At 35.7% G+C, this 21,174-nt stretch overlaps 1 protein-coding gene across 4 annotated transcripts in view; it reads right to left on the bottom strand.

The window, feature by feature from the left end:
* DDX60 (DExD/H-box helicase 60) overlaps positions 1–21,174 on the bottom strand; it is a 105,691-nt gene that overhangs the window by 38,008 nt on the left and 46,509 nt on the right. For all 4 annotated transcript variants that reach the window (XR_008296045.1, XM_027068629.2, XM_027068625.2 and 1 more), the window contains 8 exons: positions 20,495–20,625; positions 20,299–20,408; positions 13,655–13,759; positions 12,963–13,091; positions 11,561–11,685; positions 7,106–7,264; positions 3,852–3,999; positions 1,541–1,693 (listed from right to left, as the gene is read on the bottom strand). Coding sequence is in view for 3 of the 4 variants with exons in the window: in XM_027068629.2 (XP_026924430.1) it covers positions 1,541–1,693; positions 3,852–3,999; positions 7,106–7,264; positions 11,561–11,685; positions 12,963–13,091; positions 13,655–13,759; positions 20,299–20,408; positions 20,495–20,625 (1,060 nt within the window). In the remaining variant the exon portion in view is untranslated. The remainder of the gene's footprint in view (positions 1–1,540; positions 1,694–3,851; positions 4,000–7,105; positions 7,265–11,560; positions 11,686–12,962; positions 13,092–13,654; positions 13,760–20,298; positions 20,409–20,494; positions 20,626–21,174) is intronic.

Raw genomic sequence — 21,174 nt, 5'->3', positions numbered from 1 at the left:
GTTTCATTTTTCCCTCTGAATTGCCTTGATAACTGACCAAACAAAGGGGTAGGATAAACTTTAAAGTTTCTTAAATGATCAACTTTTGCTCATTTTCTCATATACTGTTGGGTATTTTAAATGGCTTTCTTTTTCTCTTTACATTGACTGTCATATATGCTACGGTTTATTTTTAATATTTAAGTATTTGGAATAATTTTCTCTATTTATTCTGTAACTGAATACATCTGTGACAATGAAAAACACATTTATTAAGAATTTTTCTAAAGTTCTTCAATTAAAAAAAGTGGGCAGAGTAAAAACATTAAATTTATGCTGTAACTAGAAAAAAACACCTTTTTAAAAATGTGTTCTTTATAACAAAGTTATCACTATTTCCATAGTGTCTTTTCTACAGTGATCCAATTATTCATTTATTAAAATAATAGTAATTAAGACACTACCACTTAACATATAGTATTTTAGACACAAGACATACTGATCAAAATAAGTGTGCCTATTTTCCTGAATTTATAATCCTGGAGAAAATTTTGTGCCCAGTTATTGGCTTTTAAAGCAAATAAATAGCTTATTATTAGTTAAGAGAGAAATTAAGCAAAGTTGTTAATGACATAGTTTTGTTTTTATCCAGATTAAAAAAATTACCCTTGAATTTTTCTCAACATCTAGTTCAAGATTAAAAGATACTCCTTACTGTAGTACTCTCTCACTCTCTCCTCTCAACCCTCCTCCTCTTGCTCTGTCTCCCTCCCTCTCACTCTGTGTCTCTGTATCTCTGTGTCTCTGTCTTTCTCTCTCACACACACACAGATGTAATATCCATCATACAAAAATTTTAATATGGATAATTTTTAAAACTCACAGGCTATTTTTAAATATTACTCAAGATGTAAACAAAGAAATTATATAAATCCTCCTTGTGGATTTATCCAGATTATCCCCATGCACCCTCATGGAACATACTAAGTAAAACATAATAAGGGTTGGTTTTCAAGCTATTTAAAGTAATCTTCCTCTTGTCCATTATTAGTGATAGGAGAGAGAGCATTTAGGAGTGACTCATTTAGGAATGATTCATTGCCAAGTTATGCAATGGGGCACTGAGGAAGCAATGCATTCTTGCTCTTATTTCAGCTATTAAATTGCGAAAAGATTTGGTCAAAATCCTATCATAAGTGTCCTCCAAGCCCAGGAAAGAATGTCTGTAGCCAAAATTATATGGACAGCTGACAAAATTCCCTAGATATTATAAATGAAACACAAAGGGGTTGTTCCAAGATCATAATAGGTATGCTTCATTACAGAAATATTTAGAAAAGTGTCTGTTTAGAGAATATTTTAATCTCTTGAAAAAGAGAAAAGCTAAATGATAAACTTCAAACCTCCTCCCTCAATTAAATGAGATGGAAGAATATGCAGTGACATTATGGGCTATTTAAAAAAAGATATAATTAGATGAGAAAAAAGTGGTCCATTTTTCATGGACATTCACTTTCCTACACACATAGCTTCACTTTTTGGAATGAAAACATTTACCTACCCTAATAAATCCTTTCCTAAAAAGAATCTCAACTAACTGTTTTTCCTTGAAGTTTAAAGAGCTGTGATGATATCCAATACCCCTTCTTGCCAAAGCCTTCAGTTGTTCACCTTTTCTTGTGGATTTTACTCGATCAAACACCATCTGCAAAGTCTGAAAGAAGCAAGAGTGTTAGGGATTTTGATCATTTCTTATCTAAGTTTAATTTAAATGAAAATAAAATAGTTAAATGAAAATAACAGTCATACTATGCAGTCGTTTGACAAAACGAAGCAAGTGCTTGAAATGGACTCTACGTGAGTACAAACAACATTTTATGGCAACAGCAGTAACTATAGGAAATATTCCAAAATCTTGAACAGACTGTCTCTCACTTTCTCACCCCACTACTCAGGTGAAAAGTCCTGACGACACAGTAGATAAAACACCCAGAGGAAGTGTGAGTGCATGACCTGAAGGAGCCTTGCAAGCTCTCCCCAGGGAGAAAGAGAAACTTCTCCAGAATGGCTGGGCAGGTTCCTCACCCCATATGGTGGGGGAGTGCTTACTTCTCACTGCAAATCCATCACAAATGGCCTTAAAAATGTCAATTCCCTAAGAAGGAAATCCACTTGTGTAGAGTTATATGTACAAAGATAAATACTGCTTATGAGAGGGAGAAAAAGAAAAACAAAAAAACAAAAAAAAAAAAAACAAAAACAACCTAAGTGTCCAAAAGCCAAAGACACTTCAGTTGTATAGTCATCCATGCAATGGAATATTGAGAAGGAATTCAAATGATGATGTAAATTCATGGTTATTAAAAAAAGAGAGAGACCATGAAGTTTACAAAAAAAAAAGGTATATAATAGAACTGTGTGTGTAGGCGCCTGGGTGGCTCAGCCAGTTAAGCATCCACAACTCTTAGTTTTGGCTCAGGTCACGATCTCACGGTTTCATGGGTACAAGCCCCACGTTGGGCTCGCACTGACAGTGCGCAGCCTGCTTGGGATTTTCTCTCTCCCCCTCTCACTGCTCCTCCCCACTCACCCTGTCTCTGTCTCTCTCAAAATAAATAAACTTTAAAAGAAAAAAAAAGACCTGTGTGTGTGTGTGTGTGTGTGTAGTCACAAATGAAAGGTTCATCCAGAAGATAAGTGATTACCTCTGATTGATGGCATTGCTTTGTTATATTAATTTGTATTTTCAAATTCATCTACCTTAAGCATGAATTATGAATTATTTGCATTAAAAAAGGGTTTTTTTGTTAATATATATTTTTATTATTTTTTTATTTTTATTTTTTTCAATATGTGAAATTTATTGTCAAATTGGTTTCCATACAACACCCAGTGCTCATCCCAAAAGATGCCCTCTTCAATACCCATCACCCACCCTCCACTCCCTCCCACCCCCCATCAACCCTCAGTTTGTTCTCAGTTTTTAAGAGTCTCTTATGCTTTGGCTCTCTCCCACTCTAACCTCTTTTTTTTTTCCTTCCCCTCCCCCCATGGGTTTCTGTTAAGTTTCTCAGGATCCACATAAGAGTGAAAACATATGGTATCTGTCTTTCTCTGTATGGCTTATGTCACTTAGCATCACACTCTCCAGTTCCATCCACGTTGCTACAAAGGGCCATATTTCATTCTTTCTCATTGCCACATAGTACTCCGTTGTGTATATAAACCACAATTTCTTTATCCATTCATTAGTTGATGGACATTTAGGCTTTTTCCACAATTTGGCTATTGTTGAGAGTGCTGCTATAAACATTGGGGTACAAGTGCCCCTATGCATCAGTACTCCTGTATCCCTTGGGTCAATTCCCAGCAGTAGCACTTATACCCCAATGTTTATAAAAAAAGTTTTAATGAAAAAATTGACATACCACTTTTAGATATAACAATGTCTTTTTAGTGGTATGTTTTAACTACAATATACAAAGCTTCTAATTTTGACAAATTCTGTGTACATTATTTAAAGAGCATTGAACCATATGTACCCAAATATTCAAATGAAGCATGTGGGATTGAAGTCTAGAATTCAGGCTGCGAAAACCCTTTTTGTGAAAGAAAAAATAATAAAAGGGCAGACCCTCTCAGGGACTAATTGTTAACAAACAAGAAATAATCTATAAATCCTGATCTTATCCTTTTTAGACATGCTCTGCAAAGCCCTCAAGAGTTATGTATAACTGGAAGTTCACACACAGAGATTTCTATTCTCGTAGAGATTGCATTTAGTTATTGCATTCAATACTGTCTATAACTGAGAAATAACAGCTGATGAGCGGAATCATTTCCTGGAGGAGCATTTCATTCTAAGAGCTGACCTCTGTGTCTATTGCTTTTTGGTTAGCATAGGTACACTCCTGAGGGATTTCCAGGTTCTTCTCTAAAGTCCTGAGTAGATTAGTATGTTCAGCTTCATGTATTAGTCTTTGATCCATTTTTCTGGGATTTTTCTGGCTTTTCTCATCTCTGTGCATAAAAATAAATTTTAAGCAATGAATAGTCAGATTTGCTTACCATAGTGAGCCCATGACTTCCCAGTCCCCCTCATCACCCAGACAGTCACTCCTATATACATCTGTACTATTTTGACTCAAACTTCCTCCTCTAATGCACTTCCTCATTAGCTTCTGGGCCTTGTGATCCTATAGCAAAACAATTTCCCTGTACACCCATATTTTCCCTGAATGTTCCCTTACCTTCTTGCTGCAAGTAGCCTTCTTACCACATCCAGTTCTCCCCAGAGGACTTTGATTCCTCTTGCTAAATTGGTGATCATTTTCTCTTTCTCATCTTTCATTACTCTAGGCTTGGAGGTAACGTGGGCATACCCCTTGCTCCACATTGCCAATTTCAGGCCATTCTCCTTTCCTTCTTGTGGTAGAGGCTACAAGCTCTCTGAGTTTGGTTGGTAAGGAAGGGCTCTCAGTTACACTGTTCCCTGGAGAATTGTTCTCAACTGACAAGAGCTTCCTGGACAAGAGCTTACAACTTCTCCTCAGAGTGAGGAAGTTGCCCACAGCCAGTAATTGACTGACATGAAGTACAAAAATCAGCCACCTTGACCCAAGTTGGGCAATTTTGTGATGCTCTCAGATCTCCCTGTTGGATCAGGCTCAGGCAATGTTGCAGCAAGACCCATATCTATGCATATTTTCTTCACTTTCCCTTTTTATGCTTCCTTCACTTTCTTACAGGGCCCTCATGAGCTCAACCTTTCAATAAATCACTTACATCGATACCCTCCTTTCAGGGTGCGCTACTAGGGAATCTTGCCTAAGTTATGGCCGCATAAACCTCTGCCATGTCATCAGACTGTATTATCCATTACCTCTCAATGTAACAGCCTTTTACAGATACCCAAATCACTTACCCTTTCTTTGATTTTTTTTTTCAGTTTTCCCCTTAACTGTGAATATAAGACAACTCCAAATATGAGAAGATGAGCTCACGTGTAACCCATCACTAAGAGGTCTCACCTCCAGCTAACATAACCCTTAACTCAAGGATATAACTATGGAAAGGCCTGGCCCTAATGTTTGCAGAGCATGAGGCAGAGTACTAGTGGAGGCCCACATATTGTGGTTTAACTATTTATAAGTTTTAAATCAAGGTAACAAACTATCAAATAAAATATATTCTCTTCTCCTACTTTGACAAATATAACTCCATAACAATGCAGAATTTAAAAGGGTGAGAATGAACTCCAGGTGGCCAAGTCCCCTAAGATCCACTGACACCTAATATTATTGGAATAGATACAAAGAGAGGAGGACCAGAGTAGTACTCTCCAAAACACAAGGACCAAGGCAGAGGCCCCCTCTCACTCTCCATATAATGATGGTGCTGAACAAAGTGTTAAAACATTCTTTGTATTTTTATAGTGTGAATTGTTGGTCACTAATCCAATTTGAAATGATGTCTCCTAGTGCCCTGAAGAAAAGTTGTCTAAAGATCAGTACTAAAAAGGCTTATACTTCCTACACTGTCTCTGGGCTCTTCACCTTCCATTACTTCCAAGGAAATAATACAACAGGCAGAAATAATAGAGGCAGAAAGTTCAGCAGCGAATTATAGCTTGCCCTAGAATTTGAGAACTCTGAATCAGAGAAGCTCTAAAATCTGTGTCAGCTTTGAAGAAGTATCTGCGTTTGATTGCTCAGACTTATTTAAAAATATTTATGAAATGACTATTACCTGTCAAGCAACATGCTGAGCACTAGAGATAAAAAGAGGGAAATACTAATAATGTAGGAAAAAGAAAGACAAGTAAAAATAACAGCAATACACTATAATAATTGATCTACTAATTATTAAAAGTGTAGCAAGAACACAGAAAAAAGAACATTAAATTCAACTGGAGAATTAGGGAAAGATTCAGAGAAGAGATAGCAAAATTATGAGTGTAAGCTTTGGGGGCAATCACAAAGGAGTGCAATTAGGCAGATGGGTCAGATCATGGAAGAACACAGACGCAGAAGAACAGGTCATGTAAGGAGAACCATACATACTGAATATTGTTGGAGGGGAGTGGTAGAAAGTAAAGCTGAAAAAGTTAGGGCAAAACCTAAAACCTGCTGGCATACCAACAACAGTCAAAAAATTTAGACTTTATCATCTAAGCAAGGAAAAAAGAATGTTGAACACGGAATAATTTAACCAATTTGAATGTTAGCAAGGGCCATTGTTAGCTATACTGGAGAGTAGTGACCTCTAAGGCTCTCGAGTCTAAAAAGAAGACCTCTATCATCATTCAAGGAAGACATAATGAGCATCTAAACCAGACAGCAAGTAAAGCAGAGAGAATAATAGGGAGAGAATCTTGGACCTAGAGTTGTCAGGATTAGACATGAGAACGAGGAAGAGGAGTCAAAAATAAATTTCTACCAGGGCACCTGGGTGGCTTAGTCAGTTAAACACCAACTTCAGCTCAGATCATGATCTCATGGTCTGTGAGTTTGAGCCCCGTGTCAGGCTCTGTGCCCACAGCTCAGAGCCTGGAGCCTGCTTCAGATTCTGTGTCTCCCTCTCTCTCTGCCCCGCCCCCTGCCCCCCCCCCCCCCACTCATGCTCTGTCTCTCTCTGTCTCTGAAAAATGAATAAACCTTTAAAAAAATTTTAAAAAAATTCAACCAAGCATAAAATTGGCATTTCAATGCATTCTAAAATTCATCCTATATTTACTTATGTGACTGTGATGGTAAATCAGTGACACCTCCATGTTGTGACCCAAGACAACATGTGTTGATTTTGTTCTGAGAACTGAGAGCTGCAGTCACATATGCTTAGTTTGAGAGATGATTATGTCAGGTACATAATCCACCTATGCTCATAGGCTGTGGTCCTACCTCTCTGAAGTCCTAAATGAGACTCATCTATGCAACTGAGGAATACATATATAAATATTATGGCCACTTATCTTCACCTGATTCTCCCACCCAAATTTACACAATTGGCAAATAAGTCCAAGCAATAATTAGAACTTCTTTGTTGCACGTTCAAAGTATGTTTCCGACTGGACTTATGAACCTTATGAACCTTTTTAGCCACTAATTTGTTTAGTTAAAATACTTACATTGTCTTTTGTTTCTCGATGGATTTTTTAACTTTTCGAAGTTTGTTGGTCACATCATGGGCTTCTTTATCAGCTTTGAGAGACCTTTTTTCCGCTTGCTTTTGCTCCAGGGAAGTTCTCACACTTAAAGCCCTCTCTTCTACATCTCCTAAGTTAAATCTACAAACAAATGAAAAGACTCCTTGCCTTGAAAACAATATCATATCAAGATTCAAATAAATTTGCACCTACTGTTAACATCCTGACATATACTTGTCAAGTTTTTAATTCCACTAATCTTTAGGTCTACCTCCTAAACAGAATCAAAGGCCCTTAGCATTCTGTAAATATATGTAAGTTCAGATTTCACAAATCTTCTGTGAATTTTATAGACTCCTTTATTTTTCTCTTTATTTTTTCCTCCAGTTTTATTGAAGTAAAATTGGCATGTAACATTGTATAAGTTTAAGGTGTTCAGTAAGATGATTTCATACACGTGGATATCACAAAGTAATTACCATAATAAGGTTTGGTAACACATCCATCACTTCACATAGTTACTTTTTGTGTGTTAGTGTGGTGAGAAGATTTAAGATCTACTCGTTTAGCTATTCTAAAGTACACAATACAGTATTGTTAGCTATAGTCCCCATGTTGTACATTAGATTCCCAGAACTTAATCATATTATAAAAGTTAATTTATACCCTTTAACCAACATGTCTTCATTTCTCTCACCCGCTGTGTGCCCCCAGTCCGTGGCAACCACCAATCTACTCTGTTTGTATGGGTTCAGCTTTTTTAGATTCTATATATACAGTGAGATCATACAGTAAAACTTTGCTCTCAGGCAGTAATGGAGATAATCTCGGGCTCTCACCCTAACCTTCTGGATTGTAGTTACTTCTTTCCAGAAACCAGATAAACCTCAGGTGTTGCTGGCCTTTACAATCCAGAAATGTTTCCAGGCTCTGGGCTTTATACCTTTTGAAACGTAAATACCTAGGGACCTAGTGGTCCAGACTTCCTGCTACTGTAGGACTTAAACTAGCAACCTAGTGCAGGTTGTAACGATTTGGCCCTTTCAGACCTGATATATTAACTAGGAAAATAGGTAAAAGACCAAATTCACATGGTATGTGAAGAGTAATATGTTTCTAGGGGAAGTAAAATTTAAAAAAAAAAATTCCTTATCTTTACATCACATGCATTTCCCTGAGTCAGGAAGCTAGGACCTTTGATAAGAAGACTGAAATGTCCATGGAAGTTTTAATCTCCTCTCAATATTTTATTGGCAAAATGCTGCGGCTGGCAGTAGCCAATAGCCATCATTACTATACTAGCCACAGCTTCTTACAGCAAATCGTAAGTTGGCTCTCATCAATAAAGCTTTCTAAATGTGAGGCAAAGAGTTTTTGTAAAGTCTTTAAAGAGCTAGCATGAAGAGAAAATCTTGTTAGCTACTGAAAAGTAAATAAATTGGCATACTGGTGAAGCAAAGATTTAAAAAAAGGCAGTCTATACCACATGGCAGGAAATTTTATACAGTAGACAATGAAACAATAAAGTTAGTAAACACTTAGACCTGCTATTTTCAGACACTACTCTAACTGTCTTATATATATTTACTCATTTTGTATTCACAATGATCCTATGAGGAAAGCACTGTTACTATCCCGGTTTCACTACTGAAAAAATGGACACATAAGTGATCTGCCCAAGACTCCACATTTGTATGTGGCTGAGTGTGGCCTCCAAGTCCATGTTCTTAACTATGCAATCATGTTGTTTCTCTTTTATATTAATGCAGCTTACATGATCTAGGTGAACATCTGTATGAAATGACATCATTTCCATCACAGTATTTCACTGTTAAAAATCTAAATCACTTGGAAATAATTTTTTCCTCTCAAATCTCTCTGATAACCTATTTGAAATTAATGTGCTCATGACTGGACTTCAGCCAATAATACTGTGTAGTGCTACACTTAGGACTTTCATAATTTATTTGTATTTAATTCTCACCCCAACCCTATGCATTACTATTTTTCTCACCTTATTTTGCAAATGAGGAAACTAAGTTTGAAAGTCATCAGGTAGCTATTTCGAAGTGCCATACTAATTGACAACAGAGGTAGGATCCAGACTTGAGCCTGACTGTGAAATGCATGTTTTTAAGCACACTGATACTGTCATTAACATTAAACATGCTTCACACTTTTTTTTTTCTAGAGACCAGACTGGAGACGTTGACAGGTACAACTATTACTTGAAAAGCTCTCAGATGCACAGATTGAGCCCTAAAGTATCCTGATTTGTTGATGATCTGGAGTTACTTATGAGTAAATTAAACTGCATAAGACCAAGGATTTTCATAGTACATTTTCTAAAGAGCCCAAAATTCCATAGACATGCCAAGATTCAATTCCTCAAGCAAAATTAAATCCATGATATTTTTGTGAAATATGTTCCTTTTTTTTTTAAACATTGATGGATTTTAATGAATCAAAATTAAACAGAATTATTTAACAAAAAATAGCATAGGCAAAGTTAATGGGCAGGTGCTAGACTCAGAGAAGATAACTGCCAAATTAGTAACTGACAATGAATTAATTAGAATTCCTGAAAATAATACTCTGGTTTCTCTTCAGATCGTATAAATCTTTCGCCTTTTAGAATTCCTGAAAATAGTAAAAAACAAAACAAAACAAAACAAAAAACTACAAAACCCCAAAGAAAAATTACTTGAATAGCACATGAGCAAAAACTTGAAAGACTACTTACTTGAAAGAAATGCTCAAAGTCAATCCCGATCAGAGTAATGCAAATTACAACAGTAGCAAGACATGATTTTACACAATCAGAATGGCAACAATTAGAAAAACCGATCCCACAAGCTTGTGACGATAGGTCACAATAGAACCTCATGAACTACTGATGGGACATAAGCTAAGAAACCACATTAGGGGTAAGTCAACTTATCCCATTAGTTTGTCCACACTACAAAATATGATGATTGTGCTCCTAGGTATAGGTTCCAAAGAAGCTTTTACAGGTGCATAAAACACTATATATTCTATTATACACTGCCCTTTGTTTCTTTTAATTGTGGTACAATTAATATACAAGATTATATTAGTTTCAGATGGGCAACAAAATGATTCAATATTTGCATATATTATGAAATGATTGCAATAATTCTAGTTAATATCTGTTACCATACATAGTTACAGAATTTGTTCACTTGTGATAAGAGCTTTTAACAACTAATCTCTTAGCAACATATGCAATACAATATTCTTAATATAGTAGCTATGCTTTACATTACATCTCCATGATTTATTTATTTTATATGTGGAAGTAAGTCTTGACTCCCTTCACATATTAGGTGAAAATATTTTACTTTTTAAATATTTTAAGCATGTCTGTGTACATGAACAATAAATATAGTTATTTTTGGATTTCTATTTTACAGTTAGGCTTCCAGAAATATCCCAGATGCACAGAACTGTGTTTGTTTCTAACTGAAATCTATAGCCACACTCTAAAGTAAAGTAGGTGAGCTGTGTAACTTCTTAGTAGTTTGAAAATTTATTTTCCTTGTCCCAATAACAAAGGTCAAAGGAACCACTGTACTGTAATCTCCAAAAGTTCCAAACACAACAATACATTTAATTATCATTATTATTTTAAATATAAATCACCAGTAATGATTAATTACTATATGTCTATTTAGGTGTAAACAATTTCATTAAACTTTGCCACTTAAGCGAGATTATGTTGCCTTATTTATTATTTATTTATTTATTTATTTATTTATTTATATCTGTGGCTTCTTTAAAGTTTCCATGGCTTAAAATAGTCTGAAATTATCTAAAGTAAATAAAGCATTTTTTCTGATCCCACACTATGTGATCCAACTTAATATCCAATTAATAAATATATTTTCATATAATTTATACTTCACCAAAACTGGATGATTGCATTCAATTTTAAGCTATTTCATGGTACAGCACATAAAATTTAGCAAGATAGCAGTGTCTCAAAGTTACAGTTCCCATAACCATAAATTAAAAACAATAAAATACCCCGTGAATAAAGATGCTAACATATAGTAAGGATACTTTAATTTTATATGGGATACTTGTGTGCATAAACATTCAATTTATTTTGCAAAGAACCTCATTATTTACTGGAAATGTATAAGACCGAAATAAAAATATAATAGTTTACAATAAAAATATAACAAAAAAAGGAGTAGAAAACTATTGAAAGATGGCAATTTGTAATAACACAAGTAAAAAATTTTTTTCAAGAACTGAACTAGAAAGATGTTAAATATGCATTCTGCTAACAAATGAGCACCAAAAACAGTAATGAATAGCTTATAACAACAGTGGATTTTGTAACTTTCCTCACCTTAAAAGAATAAGCCTGATACAAATTATAAAAAAAAAAAATTAAATTAGATGACTTACAAAAAAAATAATGCCGGTAACTTTTCCATTTTCCTTAGCTTCTCAACGAGCAGTGGAAACATTTTTACTGTGTTTCCTGAACTAAATACTGAATCAGGACTAAGATTCCTCAGAACCATTTTGGCCTGTAGCAATGAATAAAAATTTTATTAGTTTTAAATGCTGCATAATAAAAAAAGGAATTACTACTTTTGGCTAAAATATTTTCATGGTCATCTAATCTATGTTTCTGAGCTTTTTAAAATAAAATATAATAACAAAGTAAGTATAAAAATATAAAATTTTGTAAAGAAACCATCAAAGAAATATGTAAATCAATGCACTAAAAGAACAACGACAAAAAGAGGAATATATATATACATGCACACATATATGCAATTTAACATGCAATTATTTAAGTCGACACAAATCAGTCAGAAAGAGGTTGTTGAGTAAATGCTGTTGGTTATACTGTGGCTGAAGGTAGAGTAAATCAGTTTCTCTCCATGTCATGTATAAAAATCACTTTCAAATACATTCTGAATGTTTTTAAATGACAAAATAAATGGAAGGAAATGGAAGTTAATTATGTTTCTGAATGGGAGATGATCTAACTCAAAACGTAATGTAAAAAACTCACATGGAAAAAGTCTAATATATGTCACTCCCCAAAAATCAAAAACCACAATGTGTGACAATAAGACAAACTTCAAAATATAAAAACCATCATCAACTTACTTAATATAAATATGTAAAACTTACATGATCCCAAGTTAAGGTTTTAATATACAAATAGTTCCTACAAGTTGCAATAAAAATCATGAAAGAAAAAAATTACAATTGGAATGCCTGGGTGGTTCAGTCAGTTAAGCATCCAACTCTTGATTCTGGCTCAGGTCATGATCTCACAGTTCGTGAGATCAAGCCACCCATCAGGCTCTGTGCTGACAGCATGGAGCCTGCTTGGTATTCTCCTCCTGTCTCTCTGCTCCTCTCTCTCTCTCTCTCTCTCTCTCTCTCTCTCTCAAAATAAACTTAAAAAAAAAAAATCCCAAGACAGCAGAAGATAGAGGAGTAAAGAATCTTCTCATTTACTGTTACTGTGATTTCAATCTCTCTGCTGTCATCAAGAACACTGACTCTGTGGATAGTGACCCCTCTGTTCTTATCTATTATAACACCAAACAGGAATTCCTGGCTTCTGGTACATGTTTTAGAAAGCACCAAGTATTAAACAAAGACCAATTTCCTTTTCCTCTTTCTATTCTATCTCCGAATCACTAGACTTCCAGTTCAACTTACAATCCTAAAATGAAAATTGAAGACTAAAATAATAACAATAATAGTAGTGGTGATAATGACACCAAGGTAACTCAAGAAAACAAGGAACATATTGTTTTGCCAAAAAACATGTGAAAATTACCTCCTCAGCATGGCCATTTTTAATCCAACTTGTTAATTCTGCCTTTAAGCTCTCTTCGTATTTTCTAGCATCCAACTTTTTAATGACTATTTTATTCTTACAATGAATGGATTTCTCTGGATCCAACTCCTTGAAAAGAAATGCCACAAAGTTAAATAAAATCATGCAAGAAAATCCAAAGATGTTTCTCAATTATACATTTCACTAAAAGAATCACAAGCTTCTTGAGAGTATAAACTATTAAATGTCTTTTTATCCCCCCAAAGTTTCCAGTACATAAACCTAATAGGACACATGAACTCTTCAAAGGAAAGAATGCAGAGCAAAACCAAGTAGAAGATGAAAACAGACAGCAATTAGGGCATAAAGAGAGAAGGGGAGCACAATGAAAGAAGATGAAGGAATATGAATCCAAGATGTAAAAGGAGACTAAGATATTGTAGCACCCCAGAAATTGAAAGAAGAAATATTTTCAAGAATTCAATGGCATTGCACCCCTGTTAACATAACACACACAATATTAGGAAGAAGAATGTCTGAGAAGGGGCAGTTGTATTTTGGAGAGTGTATGTATGATTTTAAAAGATTAGATGCACATGATCAGAAAGGGTGAGAATTTGTCTTTATGAACAGCAGTGTTACCATCCACTATAATAAAATTAATTCAGATTAATTGTGTAATTATTACTTACTTGGGCCCTGGGCCAGCTTTCCCAGAATTGAAACATGGTATCATAAAGCTGGATGGTTTCTCGAGGGGAAAGGGTAAGGTCAGAAGGAAATCCATACTTTTCAATCTACATTTAAAATAAAATTAACAACTTTAATATTCTTGTATTTTATCTTATGTTCTGTCCTTTGCCTCATGAACCTGGGTAAAACCTCCGAACATGAGAGACCCTATTTTGGAACTAAAACTTTATTCTGTTTTTGAAACAGTAACTACAACGGACTATTGAACTGGGCAAAGGAATAGGACTGAAAACAGGACTGTTGCATGTGCATTCTTGATAAAAACTAGACACTCTGAAAAAGATATTTTCCTAGTAACTGACATAATGTACTCAGAAAACCAATAAATTATAAAATGTCATCACATCTTCCAATCATAATTTTTGGAAAACAACTTGTGTAAGTTTCCTGATAGGGAAAGATAGGATAAAATAGGCAGAGAGGGAATGATTAGGACCTGAGGTACCAGGGTAGGAAAAGACACATATTTGGGGACAATACTAGGAGGGTCTGACCACAGCCAACCCCCCTCAGGGGTAAGTGTCCTCTTAAGAATGTAATAAACACCACCCACTCCCCCTCAGGTTTCCCTCAGGAATTTGACAAAAGACCTAACTAAAAATAAGTAGTAAACCATAAAATGCATAACCCAAAAGGAATGATATGGCCATAGACCACCCCTCATACAATGGAAATGAGCCAATCACGAAGGGACAAGCCAGCACCTAGACTTATCAAGCCAATGAGGGTAGGACCTGAGAAGGAACTAGGGGTAAGGGAAGGGAGGGCCGACCCGAACCCTATAAAACAAGGACTCTAGCCTATAGTTCGCAGGCATTCACTTTCAAATGTCCCCTTTCTGTAGAGAGCTTTCCTACTATTCCTCCTTTCTGATCTTACATTCTAATAAACTTTTGCCTGCTGCTCATTTTGTGCCCACCTCTTCATTCTTTGAAGCCACAAGACAAGGAACCTGGGGAGTTGAAGCAAAAACTCCTGCAACACCAGGTCTTGCTAATAAAGACCTTTGGCATTACTTCTCAATGGGACAAAATTTGGGTTGCTACCCAAATCTGTGCTTCCCAGTTTGCGATTCTAAGACCCCAAATAAATACTTTTGTTTTAGTTCAGTTCTTCCTCTTTTTTTCAGTCAGCAGCCTCAGAGTCACTATCATGAACGCAAAGACTTTCAAAACAGCACTAAACTAAAAAGTTCAAATGATGGTCAGTGCCACATGCAAACAAAATACTAACCAAGAGTGTGCTTGATTTAGCAAAATTGGGGAAAAAAATAAAAACTCCAAAAAGTGGGTTTATTGTTTCCCAAACCTTTTAATTGGACTAATTCTCTATAGATGCTTCCACATTTCAAATCAAGAGTACTGGGAAGCTAAAAAATTGGTGGACTATTTAGACAAGAAAACACAACCGGTACCCTGCAGGTTGAAATTGATTCAATTAGTAACGTGATTCTTTGCTTTAGAGTACCAACCCAGGCTAAAGGGGACAAGTCTTACTTGCTTAAGTTCTAAGATAAGAACTTGGTCAACTTTAACACGAACACTTTCAGATCACCTTCAGGACAGTCAAGAAAGCTTCTTCCCCAGCTCAGTCCCTTGGTTCTGCTTTAAGCCTTTTGGATAATGCAGGGCATTAATTTCTCCACAAGTATTTTAAAGCATAAATCAAAAATTCCTGTTTCTGAAAAAGCTTGCATTGTAGTATTTTCTGCTGATGTCAGCCACTATTGCTAAAAAAATTGCCTGTCAAACCATGATCCCTGAAATGCCAATAGGTATTCTTTAAAAGAAAGGGGAGTGTCTTTTCACGGGTGTTCTATTAAATAGGCTTCTAGAAGGTTTGCCATTGGAAATGTCAAATCTCAAAGAAGGGACAATCATATACAGATTTCTCCAAACTTATGTGACGATAGGGCATTTGTTTTAGTAAATACCTGTTAAGTTTTAAAAGCTAGGTTTGGAAATTCTGGGCAATAAAGCCATGCCAAACACACACATTTGGAAAACAACAACAACAACAACAACTGGTAGAATGGAAAGTACAGTAGAGTTTGAATTAGAAGATTTAGTTTCAATTCTACTTAAAAAGGCCAGTTTAGTTCTTCATCCATAATATAGGAATTAAAATATCTGTACTTCTGCCTGATAGAGTGGTAAAATCAAATAAGATACACATATCGGCATGATTTTTAAACTTTTAAAACTAGTAGATACGTAAGTCCTGAAGATCTAATGCACAGTATAGTCATTATAGATAACAATACTGTATTATAAACATGAAACATGCTAAGAGACTAGATCTTAATTACTGCCACCACAAAATAAAATCTTAATTATGTGACCTGACAGGGGTGTTAGCTAAAGCTACAAGGGCAATCATATCGCAACATATAAATGTGTCCAATCAGCATGTTGCACACCTTAAGCTTTCACAATGGTACATGTCAAATATATTTGTTAAAAAATCAATTAGTCTTGAATTAAGCTTGTGAAAAAACTGTAGGATGCAAATCATTCCATGGAATTATCATTTAGCATCTCTCAGTTGGACTATTAAAAGCTAGCTAGATAGGAACGACTGCATTATGTCAACATAGTAACTGAATATGTTATTTTGGAATGTTAGCATTTTGTTCTTTTATTAACACTACTTGAAGGTGGTGGGGCACCTGAATGGCTCATTTGGTTTAAGCATTGGACTTTTGATTTTAGCTCAGGCATGATCTCACCGTTTGGTTTATGGGATCGAGCCCTGTGTCACGCTCTATGCTGACAGCACAAAGCCTGCTTGGGATTCTCTCTCCCCCCTTTCTCTCTGCTCCTTTCCTGCTCTCTCTCTCTCTCTCTCTCTGTCTCAAAATAAATAAACGTAAAAAAAATGCTACTTGAAAATGGCAAACTTTTTGCCTACTAAAATACATATATGTAAAATAAATTCAAAATGTGTCACAATTTTTAAGATATAAATCTTATTTCTGTCACTAGAATGTTTATGATTTCTTAAGTCTCTTATTTAACCTTTGTACAGAGCGTGGCTTTCTTCATTTCCAAAATGGACAATAATTCTGTCTATGCCATAGATTTGTTGTAAGAATTAAGTAAGGGGCGCCTGGGTGGCTCAGTCAGTTAAGCGGCCAACTTCGGCTCAGGTCATGATCTCGCGGTCAGTGAGTTCAAGCCCCGCGTCGGGCTCTGAGCAGACAGCTCAGAGCCCGGAGCCTGTTTCAGATTCTGTGTCTCCCTCTCTCTGACCCTCCCCCGTTCATGCTCTGTCTCTCTCTGTCTCAAAAATAAATAAACGTTAAAAAAAAAATTAAAAGAATTAAGTTAGATTACATAATAGATCTAGTGAAATACTTGGCACGTGGTTGATGCCTCAACTGTCAATGACCAACTTATAAGTCTTAATTTTTTAAAACTAGTTTAATAACTCTGTGGCTAGAAGCTGGGAATTCAATTCAATTTTTCTCCACTACGCAGTGAAAGAACTGGCAAAACCTGAGCCAGCCTAGACACAGAAGGAAGAAAACTAAAGGGTCACAGATTTGTCCCATCCTTCCTTTGTAAATACAATAGTATTATACCATGATGTTATTTTTGCAAACTACATTGTCCCTAACGCCACAGGTGATGGTAGGCATTGATCTGTACTGAGCAAAAAGAGGCAACAGTTCTTTCAAGGACTTCCTGGGGCTGACAGCTCTCCAGGAGTGAGCAGCTGTTCCTGTGTGACATGGTAATTGGTGGCAAAGGCCAAGCTCTGCTTTTTGCCAGAAATAAGCCTCACATGGATGGAAGGGCAATCCTTCACCTCAGTTGGATTAAGGCCAGTTTACTCTTCCTGTTCCACCCCTTCCCTTCTGAAATGATTTCTATGATAGAGCTGTAGGGGCGACAATCAAGGTGGATGGCTGTTCTCTTTATGTTGCCGCAATTTATTATGCTTTTTCTCACCACTCAGTTCTCTCATATTAATCTGAAGTTTACTATACAAGATCAGGAATTCTTTACTTGTTTGGAAAAATCTACCTGTTTTTCATTGATGCTCCTTTAAGGAAACATACTATAAAACATATGCTGCACACACAGCTGTCAACACACATTTAATAATGCTCGGGCCTTTGAGTACATCCTCCATGACTGCTACAAAAGTCCCGAAGTCAAGAAGACTCATACAACAGCATGACCTTTGCAGAAGTCACACAGGGTCAGAGCACACTGTAGCAGTTCTGTTGCTTTCCAGTTACTCCATTAATAGCTACTGAGAATAGAGGAAAGGCACTTGGACCAAAATGCCATTCTTGCTAGGTACTCCAAATCACTGTGCTCATTGCTACTTAAAGATAACCTGCCTTGAACCATCCTACACAAAATAAATAATTTTTTAAATACTATGCTGTTATAAAAATGCCAAGTGATGACAGGGAAAGAAAAAAGGAGACAGAGAGAAAGAGAAAAAGAGAGAGAGGCAGAGACAGAAAAAGAAGTCTATTATTTATGTGTGGGTTTTCATCCATATTCTAAGTCTGGGGTGTGAGTTAATTCACAGGAATTTTGTCCATAGTTCAGTTTTATTTAGAGTTTGGATTGGGCCATTGCCACACAAAAGAGAAACTTTTGTAATAAAATTTATAAGAAAACTACCAGGATTAGGATTCATTCAGTTGCTTTTAGAAGCCATTGCAATATTGCCCAAAAGCTATAGTGATTCTCATGCATTCACTCATTCAAGGATTTATTCAACAGATTACTCAGAATACTGTGATGACAGGGCAAACTCTGTACTCTATCTTGATTGCAACCTGCCCCCAACACTTGTTCATGGTGCAAGAATGAGTTAGCTGAATTATCTATGCCTCACCTTCCTCATTTGTAAATGGGAATATTAACAAGACATCCATCCTAAAACTATTGTGATGTTTCCAAGACACAAAATATGGACAATTATTAGAACACAAATTCAATGCTCAATTTAGGTTGGCTGTCTTTATGTACCATACATTTATTAAGCACCTTTTATATACAGTTTGTTAGGAACTCATAAGGACACAAAATTTGTCTTCAAGGAGTTATTCTAGTAAGATAAAGGAGACATGTATAGAAGTAACTTTAGCAGTAAGCTGATCATGACTGCTGTCATACAAGAAATACAGACAAGATGCTATAGAAGTAGAAGATTACATCCAGCTAAGGAGGTCACAGAAGGACTGAAGATGTTTCACATTAGAAGAGTCATAAAAGATGAACAGGATCTGGACAACTGGCATTTAGCATCTAGAGTGAAACACTCCAGGAACAATATAAATTATGAGGTAAAATATAAATCTTACCTCCAGGTAAGATACATCAGATTTTGGGGTGAGGTCAGAGAAGCCATAGGAAGCCAAGCTAAGGAGCTGTGCATTCAGTAACTTCCAAAGGAAACTCATTAAAGCTTGGCAAGATCATAATTATGTTTTAGGAGGCTTAACTGACAACTTGGATTTTGGAAGGAAGACAGATTTTGGAAGGAAGACAAACTACTAATTATCACTCTGAGAGGCAATTAAGCTTGAATGGGCCATTCCTAAGAATAGAATGAGAAAGAAAGAGAATTATGAAAGGAAAATTAAGAAATCTTCCTCCACAGACACCCCAATACCCCAAATGATGTCCCCAAACCTCTACTTTATTAATTTGCTACCAGAAAAATCATGTTGTGACTGGTATGTGAGCAAAACATCCTTTCCTTATTTAACCTAACTCAGTGATCAGATTCTCACATATACTAGGAACCGTCCACATATAGTTGTACACTAAGAGTCAGTGTCACAGAAGTGGATGGAGAGACACGCATGTTGAGAAGAAGGAAAATAAACAAAGAAAATCTCTAAGAATAAATAAAATTAACCAAAAAACTTCAGGTTAAAATTTTTCATCATTTTCAAGTGTTGTAAATCCAGACACCACTGAGTGTTCACTGAAGACTACAAAGTTATTTTTGTTACTTTTAAAAAAACTAAGGTTAGAAATATTATTCAACCCTGAGAAAGGAGGATATCCTGCTGTTTGAAACAACATGATGCACCTTGATCACATTATAAGTTATACAGAGATAAGTCAGAGAAAGACAAGTAACTGCGTGGTATCACTTACATGTGGAATCTGAAAAAGTCAAACTCGTAAAAAACACAGTAAAATGATGGTTATCGGGGGATGTACAGTAGGGTGGGTGGTAAGATCAGTGTTGTTTAATGGTACAAACTTGCTATGAGTAAATAAGACATAGAAATTTAATGTACAATATAATAAATATGGATAATAATATTGTACTATAATTATGTAATGTGATAGAGGTGCTAAATATTGTTATAACAATTATTTTACAATATATAAGTACATCAAAATAACATGTTATACACCTTAAATTTATGCTGCATGTCAAATATATACAATAAACAAAGTAAAAAAGAAAACTAAGGTAAAATGATATAAAGTATGTAGTCTATAATTCTGATAAGAATCATGTAGGCAGCTTTTCAATTATAATATATATACAAGTAATTTACATTACTCATAACAGATATGGCTAAAGTATTACTTACATGATCTGTTGTTAGTGCAGCACATGGGTGAAAATGATCAAAATAGATGTCATCATCTGTTATTGAACATATATGCTTCTCTAAATCATTGTATCTCTCTCCATAGAGCACTAACAATGAAGAACAAGAATTTCCAAATCAATGGACACATAAGGACTGGACTGATTTTAGGGCAAAAGAAAAATTCCAAACATACCAAGTCTAACTTTATATGATTCCTTCATTCGAAAGTGATATTTGTGAGAATTGGCACAATAGCCAGCATTTCTATTTTTTCCCATTGTACTGTCTTCTTGTTTCCAGTAGCGTTTTACTGACTGTAGCCACCTTAAAAGATAAATTTACATATCATGTAAGCAGTAATATCGTAGTACTTCTTGTGACATTAAATATTTTAAATAAAGAAAATCTCATATGGTGGGGTGCCTGAGTGGCTCAGTCGGTTAAACGTCAGACTCGGCTCAGGTCATGATCTCACAGTTTGTGAGTTCGAGCCCCGCGTTGGGCTCTGTGCTGACAGCTCAGAGCCTGGAGCCTGCTTTGGATTCTGGGTCTCCTCTTCTCCCTGCCCCTCCCATGCTCATAATCTTTCTCTGTTTCTCAATAATAAATAAACATTTTTAAAATTTTCATATGCCTTAAAAATTGTACTTAAAGGAATAGGCCCTGGAGGTATACTACCTGAGACTGAATCCCAGCCTCCTTACTGCTATCTGTGGTTCTTGGTTGAATCACTGACACTCTCTGTGCCTCATTTTCCACATTTTCACATTCCACAAAAATGGAAATAATAACAGTAGTATTAGAAGTACTATTTAATAGTAGTAATCACAAGTAGTAAATCATAAGGGTTGTTGGGTATTTGAAATAAATTAA

Source organism: Acinonyx jubatus, chromosome B1 (genome assembly GCF_027475565.1).
Source record: "Acinonyx jubatus isolate Ajub_Pintada_27869175 chromosome B1, VMU_Ajub_asm_v1.0, whole genome shotgun sequence".
Taxonomy (NCBI): Eukaryota; Metazoa; Chordata; class Mammalia; order Carnivora; family Felidae; genus Acinonyx; species Acinonyx jubatus.
Note: the sequence above shows the minus strand (reverse complement) of the source record. Positions and strands in the feature narration are given on the sequence as shown.